Here is a 17,745-nt window from a genome sequence, read left to right on the forward strand (position 1 = left end):
AGAGATAAGGTTTATATGTTTCAATGAATTAAAGTAAAATAAATATTCAAAAATTGAGATCTCTTGAGATTCTTAATATATAGGTCTCAAAGGGATATACAATGACCAGGGATTGTTTGCTAAAGAAAATAATTAAAATTGGCACACCATGCAAGAAAATGTGAATTTCTTTAAAAATTAATTAAACATTTTATTAAATTTCATAAAGCCAAGCAGACATTATATTAATACTATGTTGATTTTTAAAATCCTAATTTAAAGAACCTTTAGAGAAATTATTGAAAAAAATTAAGGAAAAATTGAGTAAATCAATAAAGCACTGAACAGAAAAGGATTTATTAAGCCCAAATCTCTGTTATGAAAATCAAAAGTTGGCCCGTTTACAACATTTGGCCAGATAATTTTGTTTATAGTTAACCTCAGAAGGGTGCCAGAAGAAAGGTTGTCTGACTTCCATGTCCATACTATTTAAGATATATCTTCATGTTACGTGGAAATATCTAAGATGCATTAACTTGTTCATCAGTTTACATTTCAGCTTCTCAGTGTTTTAGATTTTATTTTGTTTAATTCCATGAACTATTCACAAATATATGAATATGCTGTGTTCAACAGGATAAGATAGAGGGTAATCATTCTGGGCCACTGATGAAAATTTTGTTCTTTTAGGATATGTATGAGGATAGAGAGAATAAATGAAGTTCAAGATGAAGGAAAATTCAACTTGAAAGTGAGGGGACAGTTTATCACTTGTATGTTCATGGTGAACTGGTGTGTTTTGGAATTCTGGTTGGTAGGATTTAGAATTAACCTGTTTATTTTCTTAATACAAAGATACCATCTCAAAAATAACATTGTCTGGAAACTAAATATAATTTTCTTTTTTTTTGGTCTCTAGATTCCAAAATGGAATATATCTCTTGTGTTGCTACTTTTATATGGTTTATGTTTTTTTTTTCTTCACAGAATGAACATAATTTAATTGAGTTGAAACATAGTGATTCATATCCATTAAATATCAGATTCTCTGCCAAGCCCTAAGCTCAGCAATAAGAGAATAAGAAAGACTAAGGCAGGATCTCAGTCCAAGAGGGGTTGCATGATTCTGAAGGCTAGCATTTCAGATTGAAACACCAAGAAGTCCTTTGTACTAGAATACATAAATTCAACATAGTTCAGTTTCTATTTACAAAGAGAAAATGTTGAGCTTGAACATGGAGGAGATTTCTACATTGGAGAAAGTGTTCACAAATAAAAGTTACAATATATAACTTTTTATCATTTCAGAATATGAATTGATCTTGACTAGCATATATTTGTCACCATACCTGAATAACACATTGCTAATTTATTTAAAATAACTTAACATCATTGGTTCCACATATTGTTGAGTTACTAGACATTGATAGTAATGTTGCTTTGCCAGAATAAATAACAAATATAAATAATAAGAATTTATTTCTTTAGTTGATTTATATGAGCTAACATTTTGAGAAAAGTCTTCAAAGTAATGTCTGTAGGCTTAAGCAATGGAAACCCATTTTGCATTGAGTTATAAGAAAACATGCTTAAAAATTAATGCATGTTGCTGAGTGTGAACTACGTTTTAAGCCATTTTTATCCCCAAAGTCACATTTCAGTATAATATACTCTTAAAATTTTAGTCATATTAAGTCAGCATAAATTTTAAGAATGGGAAAAAGGGTCATTTGAGAACAAATTCCTTTGAGAAGTAAAACCTTTTGGTTCAAGCATCAGAACATGTTTTAATGTGATTTGAAAAATATCTCATTACCCTTGAGCACCAGAAAATGGTAGAGGATTTTAAATAACATGAGCCAACTAATTCAGCACTTTATGGATCTCCACTGAGTGTGTGTGTGTTTTTTTTTCCTTCCTTATGTGACTTAACTCAAATCAGCTGGATTAGTTCTTATTCCATTCAGTGCATTGCAAAACTGGATGATAAAGAGAAACTTTGTATGTCCCAGTCTGTAGCAAACCTTGCCCTACTGGGAAGTTCAAGTCACTGCCTAAGCCCCTGACAGCCTATATCCTACCATTGATAACTGCAGCTATGAGCTGGCCTTCAATGGCTTTACAAATGCATTTTGCTTAGCCCGACATAATTGGCCCACAGACACAGAAATACTTGAATTAGTTGCCAGTATTTAAAAATTAGGAGTGTTGAACTAAAATTTTCCATTTCCATCTTCTTTTGAAAAATCAGATTGTTTGGCTACCTTGAATATAGCATGGCAGTGGTTCACTGAAGCTCAGTGTTTGCTGTTAGAACAGAGAACCTCTTGCTAGCTTACCAAGGTCCTCACCTGCCGTTCTCTCTCTCTCGTCCACTGTATTTCTTCTCACATGCTCTGCTTTACTTACGTTCATTGTCTGGCCTCTGTAAACATGTGAATTTGCAGTCCCTAATTCAAACCCTTCTCCAGTTTCAAACTTCATCCATGAGGGACATTGATCCCATATTTCTTGTCATCTTTAGTCATCACCCGTGTATCTTCAGTCTTCCCTTCCTAGAATCACTTTCCATCTCTACACTTTCTTATTACACCCCTGGGATAACCGTCTTCTCACTCTCTTACCAGAACTTTTGGGGAGTGGAAAAAGTATCTCTCTTCTTAATCTTATTAGCTCTAGGTTTTAGTAATTCATGTAATTCATCTCTCCAATTGGACAGTAAGCTACTTTAGGACAGACTTTATCCCTGATTTATTTTTATAATATTCCATATTGCTATAAAAATAATAGCTATTCAGGAAATATTTGAGGAATGAAATATAATAATAATTATAAATAATAATAACAAACAACTAACAGTGCTTGTGTACAGTGAAAAGTAAGAATCACAGCTTAGGCAGGTATTTGAACCAAGCAAAGCTTATACTTTTTTTCACCATAACTCCCTTGATCACCCATCTTCTGGCTCTAGCCCAAAAAATCATGATCACTACCAGGCAGCACTGAAAATAGAAGGCTAGTGAAACTAAAAACTGTTAGAATAGATTAGTTTTTTAATCATGCTGTAGCATGTCACTTCATCCCCACTCCACAGAAGTACGAAATGTATAATTCTTACTACTATAATTTCAATAACAGCTGATGCCCACAGTAAAGAACAATTAGCAAAACTGCTCCAAGACGTGACAGAACTAATTCCAAGCTGTTGCTATGAGATTTCAGTTAGAGAATTCAAATATGTCCATTTATTCCCTGGCAGTAGTTGTTCTAAAAAAGGTGGAATATTTTAATTATACATAATAATCATTATAAGGAAATGTAATTGATCTATTTTTCCAACTGTGACTGTCCCATGTTCATTCCTTAACCAGTGTCATAAATAGGCACACATGCACAAATATGCATGAAGTAATGTAAATAGTCAAAGGTGTGGTGTCAAAAGCCATAAGTATTTAACAAATACTTATTAAAACAATGAATTGTATGTTAAGGTATGAGATTCAGCTTTCAACTCCTCTAAAGAAGAGTGCATTCTCTAGGCCATCTCTTCCACGTAGTTTTCTTGCATACACATAGTCACAAAAGGTTTTCTCTATATTAATATATGAAATAGTCAATAAATTTTCATATCTCAAATTTCTATCCTTTTTTTTTATTCTACAGCACTCTCAACAATAACAACATTACCAGACTTTCTGTGGCAAGTTTCAACCATATGCCTAAACTCAGAACTTTGTAAGTAGTTACTGTATATGTACTGGTTTATTTAATCAATTAAGGTTACCACTTAAGTCCTAGTTTTAATAAGCGTAGAATAGGACTACTCACGCATGATGAAGTAGAAATCAACCACCTTTTTTTGCATTCCAGTTATGATATTTGAGTAAGCGAACTACTATTTTGAGCTTAAAAGCTTTCATTTAAATGATATTCATTATGGGAAATTTGGAGGAGGGGGTGCATTTACTTTGAGCTATTGTGGAGGTCACATTTCATTAAGAAATGGAAGATTCCTTGATTGGCTGTCATAAATGATAAATGGGAAATCTTTACGATTTTATTACCATACTGCAAGCAGACCTAATAAAGCTAAACTGGCTCTCTAACATTCTTTGTAACATAAAATTACAGACTCTCCCTCTAGTGCTTCTATAATTAAGGTTGTGTCAGCATTTATATTTAAAAATATCTTTTCAGAGTTACAGATGGACTTTAAAATATTTTTTGTGAATAAAAATTTTTTAGTAACGTCTTGGCTACAGCTGTTTTTTTTTCTCCTGGAGAAAAATTAATCTTTAAAACTCAGAGTGTGATATATAGTTACAGCATTTTCAAAGGTAAATCTCATTTGAAATTGGTCTGAGAATCACCTTAACCTAAAAATTATATTACAAACAACGTGAGAAAAATGCTCTGAAATATACCAAAGCATCAGACTTTTTGAAACAAATATGTTTTTAAATAGGTTAAGTATGTTTTGATTGGATTTTCAAAATATTTTCAGTTTTGTAATAAAATAACTGGAAGAATATTGCATTTATTTTCTTTCTTGAATAGAAAAAAATCTATTGAGTTACTTTTTAATGAGTTAGGTAGTAACAATCTGAATGTCATTTTTCCTAACCAAAATATAACTCTATATGTGATAACAGATCATTATAATTTTCTTGCAATATGCCCTAGCAAAATAAAAAAAAATCCTAAAATTATGCAAATATAACAAAGTTGTGCTTTCTTGAGGCTAGCAAATTGAGACTATCTAATTGAATTAATAACCCATTTCACTCAAACTAGATTTGACCAAATTAGTTTCTCATAAACTTTAACTTTAAAAAAAAAAAATTATCAACCTTTCAATTCTTATACAACTTAAGCCACTGAAGGTGTAAAACATCCATCATCTGCATTTTTGATAGTGTTTCTTATTTTCTTGTAGGCACCCACCACAGTTTGTACCAATAATCAGGTTTTAAATTTTTACATTCTTTTCTTATTTCAAATTTATGCACATCTATTGTATCACGGCAGTGTGCTTGTTTGGGACTGAAGTATTTAGAGAAAAATGATGTTACATGAGGAATGTGCTACTGTGCCTTACAAAGGATGGCATTTTGAATTTGAAGCAAATTGAGCCTGAGGTCACCTAGCTTTCTCAAAATGTAGCTTTGACCTTCTAGTTTTGGTGCAAGACAGTGTGCTGAATATCTACTACAATTTCAAAGAGAATGTAAGATGGTCATCTTACTCTAAATTCCTTTCCTTTGGTTGGTTCATCATACTATAGTATCATAACTATTTAAAAATTCCATTTTTATGGTCCAATTATCTTTCTGGACTGAGTACCAGGTTTTAATATCCATTACTGTTATTGGGTTAGAATTGAGCACATCAGCTAAAAAGGACTAAAATGGTATTACTTTTTCATAGATGATTCTGGGAACGATGCTTTGATTTATAGCATTGAATGTCCTTTTCTTTAGTTTGAGAAAACATAAAAGCCAGTTTGAAGTAGTTTACCTAATTTAGTGGATACATTTGTCTGGTATATTATTAATGGAGAAGTGCTATTTGCCATCTGGAAGGGTTCCGTGATCTTGTGTGGACCCCGGCCAACGTAGAAGGGATGTACTTACTTTCTTCACTCTCTGTCATTTATGACTTTTAATTTCAGTCCCTGCTCTTTGAGTATGAGTGACCACCTGCCAAAAGCAGCCTAATCCCCTTTCCTGTGATTAAAAAAAGGAAATGTTAAAAGGGAATGGAAAGAGCTGTTTAATTTTGAATTATTATTCTGTCTTGTTCAGTAGAAAATGAAAGTGAGCTGCTAAAAACATTTTGCAAGCAGTTTCTATAGAGACTAAATGATGGCAGACTTACTGATATTTCAAAGTGGGAATCACATCTTTTATTAACTTGCCCTCCCCTCGTCCCGCCCCTGCTTGCTGTATGTTGCCAACACAGAGCAATTTTTCTGGGACTTTTATTTTTCCCTTCTCCCTTTTGAATGAACATAGGCAAAATAATTCCACAGAGAAAATGGAGACTTGATTCTGTGGTTGCAAACCAGTTTAAGTTTCAGAAAACTAATTAGTTTGATACTTGCTAAGCTCTACCTTATGTATATATTAAGTAATAAAGCAGTCTATTCTTATTAATTTTCTAAGTGTTTGACATAACTGTTTTCTCTTTTCTTACTTTAAACTTCTTCCTTCTCATTTAGTCGACTCCATTCCAACAACCTCTATTGTGACTGCCACCTGGCCTGGCTCTCTGACTGGCTGCGCCAACGGCCTCGGGTTGGCCTGTACACTCAGTGTATGGGTCCATCCCACCTGAGGGGCCATAATGTAGCTGAGGTTCAGAAACGAGAATTTGCCTGCAGTGGTAAGGGAAAAAGAACCGTTATATTATTGTGTGCTATTATGTAGCTGGACTGTGCAGAATGCATGCTTCAGATGTCTCAGTGCTGCTCACTAACATATGCAACTGTGTACTAATCCCTCTATGGAAATTCTCTTTCTTAGTGCTAAGTTCTAAGCATTTTGTACATGTTGGCAATTACTGTTTACTTATACCTAAGTTATGATGAAACATTTTTCAGATTTCACTCCAGGGAAATTATAGAAAATTCCCAAATTATGGTTCTATTTGCTGCACCTTAGTTTCCCTATAAGTAATAATTTATGTCTACTTTTAACAATTGTAAAAGACTGACTAATCCTGGATCCCTGCTGGAAGATTTAAAAAGTAATTCAATAATAATTGCACAGTGTCAAAATAATTTTCATGTATACTCATATACTAATTGCTCAATTCTACTTATGACAAATAAATGACTAGCCTTAATAACAAGTATCTGAAAATAAAAAATAAGAGACAGGCTATGTAAAATATCAAATAATTAACATCTACAGAATCCTGTCTGTGTGTCAAGAACTAATTAAATATTTCATGTACATTACCTCATTTCACTCCTCTCATAGCAACTATATCAGAAATATAGTATTATCTATATATCAGAGATTAAAATGCTGAGAAAAAGAGATTTTAAATAAACTTGCCAAATAAATAAAATAGCCAAAAAGTGGTAGAATCTCATATTCTCATATATATATATATATATATTCTCCATGTATACATACATTAAATTATGCAATTATACATTAACTTTAATGTTATATTGATACATATTAGCATGTAATTATACTATAGGCCTGGTTCTGATATTAAAGTGTCCATTCAAAATACAACAAAATACATTTTTAAGATATATAATACATCATAATATGTTTAACTGTTTTTTAGAGGAGGAGTAGGAAGACATTAGTGGTACAGGATTCTATTTTATCATTATTTCTAGAACATTTCATATATTTTTCTACACCTTTTATAACCCAAACAAAATTTTCTTATGGTATCATGGAGTATTTTCAATGGACATGATTGCTTTTTAAAATATATAACGAAATGACTAACAGTTCGTTACTAACCATTTTTTCCTCTCTTCACTTTTTCCTTCCTGTTTTCTAGATGAGGAAGAAGGCAAGTTCACATTTCCTTTTTAGACTGAGAGTAATTTTGTAAAGTTTGTGTGCTTGTTTAGAGGGGTCCGGTTGGCAAATGGCTAGCGTCTTCTTAGTGCATCTCCACCACGCTGGCCCTTTCCCTGCAGGTCCGAGAGAGCTGGTCCTGCTCTCCTCTAGCAAAGACGCATTTGCAGACAGCCATTTGGTACAACACTGTTGACATTGTGCTGTTTATCATTCGAACAATAAACTCTCATTTCAAAATAGCTTTTCCAAATACCGAGTAGTTAAAACATACCTAAGATAACTACTTACGTTAGCGTTTTAAATTCTGTAGAGCCAGAAAAAAGAAACATATAGGTGAATAATTATAGAATGACATGATACAAATTATTATAACTTCAAAGAAATTGGTAATGTTTAACCTATCCAGGCATCAAACTTAACTTTATCTAATTTTTCCCCATATTTAGTGGTGCATGAATGCTTAATTGGAGCAACAGTTATGTCTACTGTGATGGGGATTTTACTGTTTCCCTTTCTTCTATTTTAAGACAAAGTAAACTGAGGTACCCAGTTCAGTAAAGTCCAAGCTTTATTTAAACTTTTTAGAAATGAAATATTGATTAGTCTGAAAATCAAGTTTGAGTATATCAGTACAAACAATATCATAAAATATCATGCTGGGTATTTTTTGGAACTCAGAATAGTTTGGGATAGGATGCTGGTTTTGCATCTGAATTGAAACTTACAATTATAATTTTTATTATTTCAAATTTTTTAAATTAGCATTTTGCAAAGTTTCTTGAACTCATTTTCTTCCTCTGAGTATTGACCCCCAAATATAAATACATGCTTCTAAAACATAGTTTAGAATCATATGATTCTAAACTATGTTTATGATCTGGGATTTAGAGGAATTTGTTTCTGTAACATGCTTGCATGTTTCACAATTAAGAAATTTAGGAGGAATAATATAATTGCTGTTTGTTTCTTTTTCAGGTCATCAGTCCTTTATGGCTCCTTCTTGCAGTGTTTTACATTGCCCAGCTGCTTGTACTTGTAGCAACAATATCGTAGACTGTCGTGGGAAAGGTCTCACGGAAATCCCCACAAATCTGCCAGAGACCATCACAGAAATGTATGTGCCCTGACGTTCCCCCTTGTCCACCCATCCGGTGAACCCAATCTGGATTTCCTTTAGGAGATTCCAGTTTATCAAAGGCAAATCTGACCAATTAGCTTAGACAAATGTTCCTTTCAGAATTTTATCAATCCTTACTGTTTAATTAAATACCTTGTTGATATGGCTAGGATTTTTTTTGTTGTTATTTACAGGTAGAATTAGGAAGAATGTCTTTTAAGGAAAAACAGTACTTTCCCTTCCCTTGAAAAGGTGTTATTAGGCTATTTAGGAAGAATAAGGGTGTTGGTGCCTAGTTGACCTTTTGGATCTGCAGATCTGCGTTTACAGTTTGGAATGGTGGGAGAACAAGGAAAGACTGAGCTGGTTCAGAGAAGCAAGTTAACTAGATGATGTTCTACCTTCTCCAAAGCTATGTTTTAAAATGCAATTTCACTATTTTGTTGCATAGTCCAATGCAAAATTAAAAATAACATCAAATATAAAAGATTTTATAAATTAGTGAGTATTTTAGACAATTTGAGTCATTGATTACCTCCATCAAAAGTTAAATTCTCTTGACAAAGTATTGCATATGCGTTTTCTATGCAGGTGCTGTGTTCCTTTCTTTGTCCTTGCCGAATACGTGTCACATGGATAAACAAGGACACATAAATTGTAAAATGCTAAAAAAAAAAAAAAAAAAAAATAGTGCTTTTACCGCTTTGGGAAACAAATATTAGGAACAGTCTTTATCTCATATCCATTACTGAGGAAAGCACCTGATGTCATATTATTATTGTATTAGAGGCCAGGTCTAGATTTTAATGTATGAATAGGTTTGGTGATTTTCAGTTGAAAGAATGAAACAAGATATTTTCGTGATGACTAAAAGAGGTGAAATTTTAAGTTGTTTCCAAAAACTATTATTTTTTTATCACCATATTTAATCTTTTTTTTTTCAAATCCACCACTTTATTTATTTTTTTGTTGTTGTTGGTTTTTTTAATCTTCATTTTATTGAGATATATTCACATACCACGCAGTCATACAAAACAAATCGCACTTTCGATTGTTCACAGTACCATTACATAGTTGTACATTCATCACCAAAATCAATCCCTGACACCTTCATTAGCACACACACAAAAATAACAAGAATAATAATTAAAGTGAAAAAGAGCAATTGAAGTAAAAAAGAACACTGGGTACCTTTGTCTGTTTGTTTCCTTCCCCTATTTTTCTACTCATCCATCCATAAACTAGACAAAGTGGAGTGTGGTCCTTATGGCTTTCCCAATCCCATTGTCACCCCTCATAAGCTACATTTTTATACAACTGTCTTCGAGATTCATGGGTTCTGGGTTGTAGTTTGATAGTTTCAGGTATCCACCACCAGCTACCCCAATTCTTTAGAACCTAAAAAGGGTTGTCTAAAGTGTGCATAAGAGTGCCCACCAGAGTGACCTCTCGGCTCCTTTTGGAATCTCTCTGCCACTGAAGCTTATTTCATTTCCTTTCACATCCCCCTTTTGGTCAAGAAGATGTTCTCCATCCCACGATGCCAGGTCTACATTCCTCCCCGGGAGTCATATTCCACGTTGCCAGGGAGATTCACTCCCCTGGGTGTCTGATCCCATGTAGTGGGGAGGGCAGTGATTTCACCTTTCAAGTTGGCTTAGCTAGAGAGAGAGGGCCACATCTGAGCAACAAAGAGGCATTCGGGAGGAGGCTCTTAGGCACAATTATAGGGAGGCCTAGCCTCTCCTTTGCAGCAACTGTCTTCCCAAGGGTAAAACCTATGGTAGAGGGCTCAACCCATCAAACCACCAGTCCCCTATATCTGTGGTCGTGTTAGCAACCATCGAGGTGGGGTAGGCAAATACCCCTGCATTCTCCACAGGCTCCTCAAGGGGCACTACATCTTTTTTTCCTTGTTTTTCTTTTTTTTTTTTTTAACTTTCCCTTCTTTTTTAAATCAACTGTATGAAAAAAAAGTTAAAAAGAAAACAAACATACAATAAAAGAACATTTCAAAGAGACCATAACAAGGGAGTAAGAAAAAGACAACTAACCTAAGATAACTGCTTAACTTCCAACATGTTCCTACTTTACCCCAAGAAAGTTACCTAATATAGCAACATTTCTGTGAACTTGTTCCTACTATATCCATCAGAAATTAACAGACCATAGTCATTCCTGGGCATCCCCAGAACGTTAAATAGCTTATCTGTTCTTCTTGGATTATTGTTGTCCCTTCCTTAATTGCTCTCTATTGCTAGTTCCCCTACATTCTACATTATAAACCATTTGTTTTACATTTTTCAAAGTTCACATTAGTGGTAGCATATAATATTTCTCTTTTTGTGCCTGGCTTATTTCGCTTAGCATTATGTCTTCAAGGTTCATCCATGTTGTCATATGTTTCACGAGATCGTTCCTTCTTACTGCTGTGTAGTATTCCATCGTGGGTATATACCGCATTTTATTTATCCACTCATCTGTTGAAGGACATTTGGGTTGTTTCCATTTCTTGGCAATTGTGAATAATGCTGCTATCATATTTAATCTTTATGAGAAATTAACCAGGCTCTAATTTACTTTACATGAGAATAATCTTGGTTCCCAAAACCCATTACCATTGTTTTAGAAGTGCATACTGTGTGTTTAACAGTGCTTTGCAGTGTGAACCTCTGCAGGGACTGTAGAATCTATGAAGATTTGACACCAGCATAGAATAAAATAGGTGCATATTAATATTATCCTTACCAAGCTTGTAACTGATGGAACACTACCGTGCCCATTGAAGACATTTGTTTAAGTGCTCTTTAGCTAAATCTTGGAAGAAAAATAAGATACAGCTTGGGGCAAGGCAAGAGGAATTCCGCAAAAGAGAAACATCAGGAAAGGGCAGAGGCTGCAGCAAGCATTGTGTTCGACAGATTGTATAAGTGGAGCCTAATTGGATTAATAGTTCATGTTAAGGAATCATGGAATATAATGCCTGGGAAAAGAACATCTCCATCTAATTTTAAAGCCCCAGATTTCTGAAGACCTTTAAGTTAGTCAAAAGATGTAAGATGTGATGATGCGGAGAGTAGAAAGACATAATACATTTCTGAATAGAAGAATGACATATTCATTCATCCAGGCACAAATATTATTAAGTAAGCACTTACCATATGAAGGCACTATGACTTCTCCAGAGATCTTCCCTCAGATGACTAGCAAATCTGACATGAATAAAAACTCGGACATCAGGTAGGAAGTAATAAACAGCGTAAGAGTGGAACAAATAAACTTTGAGGTAATAGTGGGCAAGATATCATGGTTAGAAAAATAAGGAAGCTTTAATTAGAACCCCAGGTCTGCTTACCATTTACTATCTGTGAGACCATGGACAAGTCACTTATTCTCTATATGCCTGTTTGCTTATCTGAAACTTAAGGTTCTTGAAAGTTTGAAATGAAATAATTAACACACATGAGCTTTATGTGCCTGGCATATATTAGCCGTTCAATAAATGATTGCCCAGCAGCCATGGTAGGCTTCATGCAGGAGGTAACTCCTGAGCTAGGTCTTGAAGGATAGGTAGTAATTAGAAACATATATGTGAGACAAAGACTTTCAAAATTGAAAGAAAACCATGGCATAGGCAATAAGAATGAATGTACAAGGCACTGCCAAATGAGAATTCAGTTTGGCTGGTACTTGATACCTGAGAGAGCACTGGAAAGTAAAGTTGGGAAGGTAGTTTGGAGCCAATTCTTGGAGGGCCTGGGATAGTATAAGGATCTTGACTTTATTTGGAATTCATTTGCACATGGGAGTTTTAATCTGAATCTTTATTGGGAGTTAATCTGATAGTGCGCCCATGGTTTGAAAAAAGGAAAGGATGAAAGGCAAGTGGCTTCTTAGGAGGTATTATTTTGATCCAGGGGAGATGTCATAAAAGCAGAAGCTGAGTCAATAAGAGTAGGAATGGGGATGTGGAAACAGATGTGATACTAGTATAGAACCAGAACTAACAGGATTCGGCATTGTTGAAGGAGTAAGTGTGAAAAATGAAACAAAGAAGATACCAAAGTTTCAAATATGAGGAACTGAAGGGATGATGGTTGTATCATTTTATATAAGAAGGCTAGGAGCCAGAAAACTCCTGCAAAGGAAGAAGACGGCCGCCTCAAACTGGAAAATACTAAGTACCAGTGAAACATTTAGAGGTTCTAGAATAACCTCTAGATTATTTGGAAGCAAGACAAGGACCTGAGCAGATACTTCGGAGTAATTTGCATCTTTTTAAAAAGTTGATAATTGAGGTCATCAAATGATTAATGGTAAAAAGAGTATGAGAAAGAAGAAATACAAGGACCCAAGCCATGGCCACTAAGAGAGGAAGGAGTTTCTGGGAAATAATGACTATAGAGATAGTTATTTCTGCTGAGGAACCAAGCTGAGGTCTGAGAAGGGCCTTATTATCTGTTCACCATATTGTTCTTATTGTTCTTGGAGGATCGATTTTTGAAGAGCGGTAGGTTAGTAAGCCAGTTTTCAGAGTGTGAGGAAATTGAGTCCATGGTGAATGCTGGAAAGAGTGGGTATAAAGCATTTGAAGAGTTTGGCTGAGAAAGTTTTTTTTTTAAACAGTAGTTGCTCTAAAGGACAGACTTAAATCATTGTAAGATGCAAAAATCTGAAATTATTAGAAAGTAAAAGAGAAAGAATGGATTTAGAGAGAGAGAATAATATTGGAGTTAGATAAGATATGCAAAGGAACAAGAACTTTCTGGAGACAGGAGGGAATTAACCAAATTCAGATCAAGGAAAGGATAAGAGAAAGTTGTGGGTTTACAAAAGGAGAAGAGTGAATTATAGACAGAACAGGCTGAAGGTTGTATGAGACATTTAAAATGACTTATCTTACATAGTCTATTTTATATTTTACTGTAGAGCTTTTCTTCTGTTCTCTGTAGATTTTTCTGTAAGGGTGAAATTTAGTAGCATGAAAGTTGTACTAAATAATATGTCCAATTGGCTTTCCCTATATTAAGGAGGTGGTGTATCAGATAAAGCTAAAGTAAATTAAATTTGTAAGTAGAAATGAAAGCATATGTGAAGCTCTGGGTGAATTTTACTTCTCCAGTTATTATTTTATCAGCTTTATCAGTAGAGCATCTGGTAATAAGTCTTATTGAACTTCAACTCTGACTAAATACCTATTATCTTTCATTATAGTGTCATAATGTACTACCTTAGTAACTCATTTCTTTTATTACTCTTTTATTTTTTATTAGAATAAAGAATATCATTAAGGTTCATAAAATGTGGAAATAAAGCTATACAACATCTTTTTTTATCTTTATGGATTCCAGGTTTTTAATACATAATGAACCAAAGATTTCAAATTCCTTCCATCTTATTCAAAGTAATTTTTAAAAATCTGTATTTGACCGTAAATTACCAGTAGAACTTTTTATTGCACATTATGTTACTTCATTCAATAATGCTGAGTTGATTTCCTATTGCATGACACGTCTTTATTGTAACTGCCTCATAATACAATTCTAACAAAAAGAATTTACGTGCTATATAGGAGTGATTGACTGTCTATAAATCTAGAAAAATGGGACTCATTCTTTTATTTTTTCTTCTTTGTGTTTCCGACTACAAATTCATACTTCTGGGTTTTGCCCAAAGAATTTTTTTTTAAGATATGGAAGTAAATCAGTCTTTTAAAGTCAGAATTGCTGGGAAGTTTGGAAAAGGAAGAATAGAAAGAGACTAACATTTATCTGATACTTGCAATGCTGGATACCATACGCACATTATATCATTTGATCTTCTCATTGACCCTGGATGGAGATATTTATAGAAATTAAATAAAGTAGGAATACTAATGAAGAGGACTTCTAGTTGAAGGTTGGTGTTTTCTCTAAGAGGCTTCATTATCCTGATGGTTTTACTATGGTCTGTGATCTACCCTCTGATTTGTAGGCTAGCAATCTAGGTTTGTTTATATCTAATTAACACATTTTAAATTTATATATGTATCTGTGTGATTATTTGTTTAACATCCGTGCCCCACCCCCCAACATGCCAAACTACAGCTCTACGAAGGCAGGAACCAGTTCTGTTCTAATAACTTTGAACAACCAACAACAAACCTAATACCTGGTGCATAGTAGGTACTTGGTAAATATTTGTTAAATATTTATTGGATGAATGGTTAATTTTAAAATTGATCAAACATTGAGGGCACATTTAACTCTGAAAGGATGGAGCTGTATTAACCACAATTAGTAAATAAAACCTGAATGAGAAGCACATTCTCTCCCTGGAGACTGAATGGTGCATTTTAAGCTCAAAATCTGATAAAGAGAAAGCTAAATGAATAGAATGTTTAGTGGCATGGGGCTAAAATGGGACTAGAACACTGGCTAATCTTTATTCATAGCTTCCTGTTTCCCAGACTGCCTCAGATTTTATTCTCTACATGTATCCAAGTTCTTCCTTTTCCTCTGTTCAAAGCAAACCAACTCAGCATCCCATAGGCATCCTCCTTCTTTAGGTATATTAATTAACTCAATCATCTACCAGATACATCCTAGATACCGTTCTCTAAAGTCATATTTCTCCTCTAATGAAGCCTATGGACATTTAATGCAAAAAAAAAAAAAAAAAAAAAAAAAGCCCAAAGAAGTTAAGAATCTTGTGAAAAGTTATTCAATTGTGAAGTGGCTAAGCTGGCCTCAATCTTAGATCTATTTGACTCCAAAGCCTGTGTTCCCCAATCCAATTGCAAAAATGTTAGAAATGACTTGGGCTTGTTGGCATATTGAAGAAGGGAACATTAAAAAATTCACAAAGAAAGCCTGACTGACAGAAAAACAGAATGAGAGAAACTTTAAGCAATTTACATATGAAGAGAACTTGGAAGGAGCAAAGAGAAAGACTCTGCTTTAAGATATAGGAATGTTTGCAAAACTGAGAGCTGTTTCGTATTACTTTTTAGCTGTAACTACTAAAATGGCATCTTTCCTATATCCGTTAATTGCTCTCATATCTCCCTGAACTTGGTCTGCACATAAATTTTCACATTTTAATGAGATATTTTGATGAATGTCTAACCATCCTATTAGACTGCAAGTCTGATGAGGACAGAGCTACGACTTTTTCACTCATCATTATAGCCTTTACACTTAGAATATAGGGTATGGGGAGAAGGACAGTATTGAAGGGAGGTGGAGGGGCTGATGTTCACAATCTAGAGACCCTCCAGGCCTCAATTCTTCATAGTAAAATAATGAGTCAAAGTATTATGCACTAAGGAGAAGAGAGAGGCAGGCAGGAATAGAATGTGTAATATAAAATAAAATGAGGAATAAAAGGATGAAGCAGTTCCTCCCCTGGAATCTTTCCAACACTTTACTACTTTAAGCTCTGCTATTTGGAAAGCCTTGTTCTAATAAAACAACTGCAGTGTCTCAGGGAAGTCTGTATTTCATCTGGTCCTTAGCAACAAAATCTTTAATAGCAAATTAATTTTCTGTATATCAAATCTTCAGAATTTATTTCTTCATTTCAGGTATAAAATGTCGATTATAATGAGATTGATTGCTATAGAATATAGATATTTTGTTCTCTTCAGTACAGATATAGCTTTCCTGTGGTATATCAATGTTTGCAAACTATTATAAAGAAATTCCATAAATCATGGAGAATAGTTATAGTATTTAGTATATTTGTTTTACAATTTAGTATATTTGTTTGCTCTTAAGTCCTACTGCCTTTACTTTGGTTGCCTTTTTCAGGGGTCAGAAGTTGGGAGCCACACAGTTCTGTTACGTTTTATTTGTCGGAGAGATCAGAAAAACATTCAGATTATGGGAAGGGAAAGGATGGAGCGGAAAGTTAGATACTGAATTTGGGAGTACTTTTGTTCCTTCTGTTTTCTCTGGGTCACTTACATGCACAATAATACAGAAATAAAGAAAGAATGATTCTGAATGCTATCTCTGATTACAGCCTTTATTTATGATCCTGAATATAACTTTCAAAATGTCATTTTCTTCCTTTTCTGTTTAGACAGAACACTTTTTTCTCATATATGTTTAACCCCTTTTTATGCTATTTCTGCATTTACGCTTTCTAAAATTTTTAATCCTTAATTCTCTTAAGTAATGCTTAACCAATTTTGAATCCACTTGGTTCAGACTCATCTGACTCTCTACATGTGGGTATGTGCAAGTTAAAGTCATTCAACTTTCTCTTTAAATAGCCAATTCTGTACAAGCTGATTAATAAGAGTTACCGCTAATAGCAAAGCTATAATGCTATGTAATAAGTTTCTTTTCTTTTAATTATGCAAAAATGCTTAAAATAAATTTAAAAAATTAATTTGATAAACAGTATGACTAATTTTTATAGCACATGTACCTTAATTTGACTTTATTATTTCGACAATATTGATAAACTAAGTAAGGAAACTGATACTATGTTTTACATTGAAGTTGGTATGAAAGAAATTAACAGTCCATACTTAGAGTTTGCTTTCTCAATAAGAAGTAGATTAATAATTTCACAGTATAGACTATGAAATTATTGTAAAATTAAGAAATACATTCTGTTCAAGGGTTATGAGATACAGTAGAAAATAGGCATAATTAAGATATTATAAAAGTGAAACTTTGCCCAGAAATGTCATTTAGAAAACAATCATCAGAACAAAACAAAGCCATCATCAAATAATATACATAAGTCAGTATTATATAAGATCTGATTACGGGTTAATACACTTCTAAGTGTAAAACAAAATAACGTGATATCTTTCTGGAAGGTTTTTTTTTTTTTTAATGAGATGTCATTAGATGAAAAAGTTTTTCCTTGCAAATTTTGCTCATCACTATTTTAATTTTCTTGTGTTTTTAGGTTACATTTTCTACAGTTTTTGAATGATAATTGCGTCTATTCTAAGGGCTCAGAAAAAGATATAATAATTTAACTTCCTACCAAATACAGAGAGCTAGTTCATTATACTGTATATAGAGCAGAGATTCCCAGTGTGTTCCTCAGAACAAACACATCACATTAATTTGCAGTTTTCAGTAGCCATGCTTA

General features: G+C 33.7%; 1 protein-coding gene across 2 annotated transcripts in view; it reads left to right on the forward strand.

Annotated features, from left to right (window-relative positions):
* Positions 1 to 17,745, forward strand: part of SLIT2 (slit guidance ligand 2) — a 391,304-nt gene that overhangs the window by 251,417 nt on the left and 122,142 nt on the right. For both annotated transcript variants that reach the window (XM_037829492.1, XM_037829493.1), the window contains exons 7-9: positions 3,643 to 3,714; positions 6,200 to 6,363; positions 8,508 to 8,646. In XM_037829492.1, the coding sequence (XP_037685420.1) occupies positions 3,643 to 3,714; positions 6,200 to 6,363; positions 8,508 to 8,646 (375 nt within the window). The remainder of the gene's footprint in view (positions 1 to 3,642; positions 3,715 to 6,199; positions 6,364 to 8,507; positions 8,647 to 17,745) is intronic.

Source organism: Choloepus didactylus, chromosome 3 (assembly GCF_015220235.1).
Source record: "Choloepus didactylus isolate mChoDid1 chromosome 3, mChoDid1.pri, whole genome shotgun sequence".
NCBI lineage: Eukaryota > Metazoa > Chordata > Mammalia > Pilosa > Megalonychidae > Choloepus > Choloepus didactylus.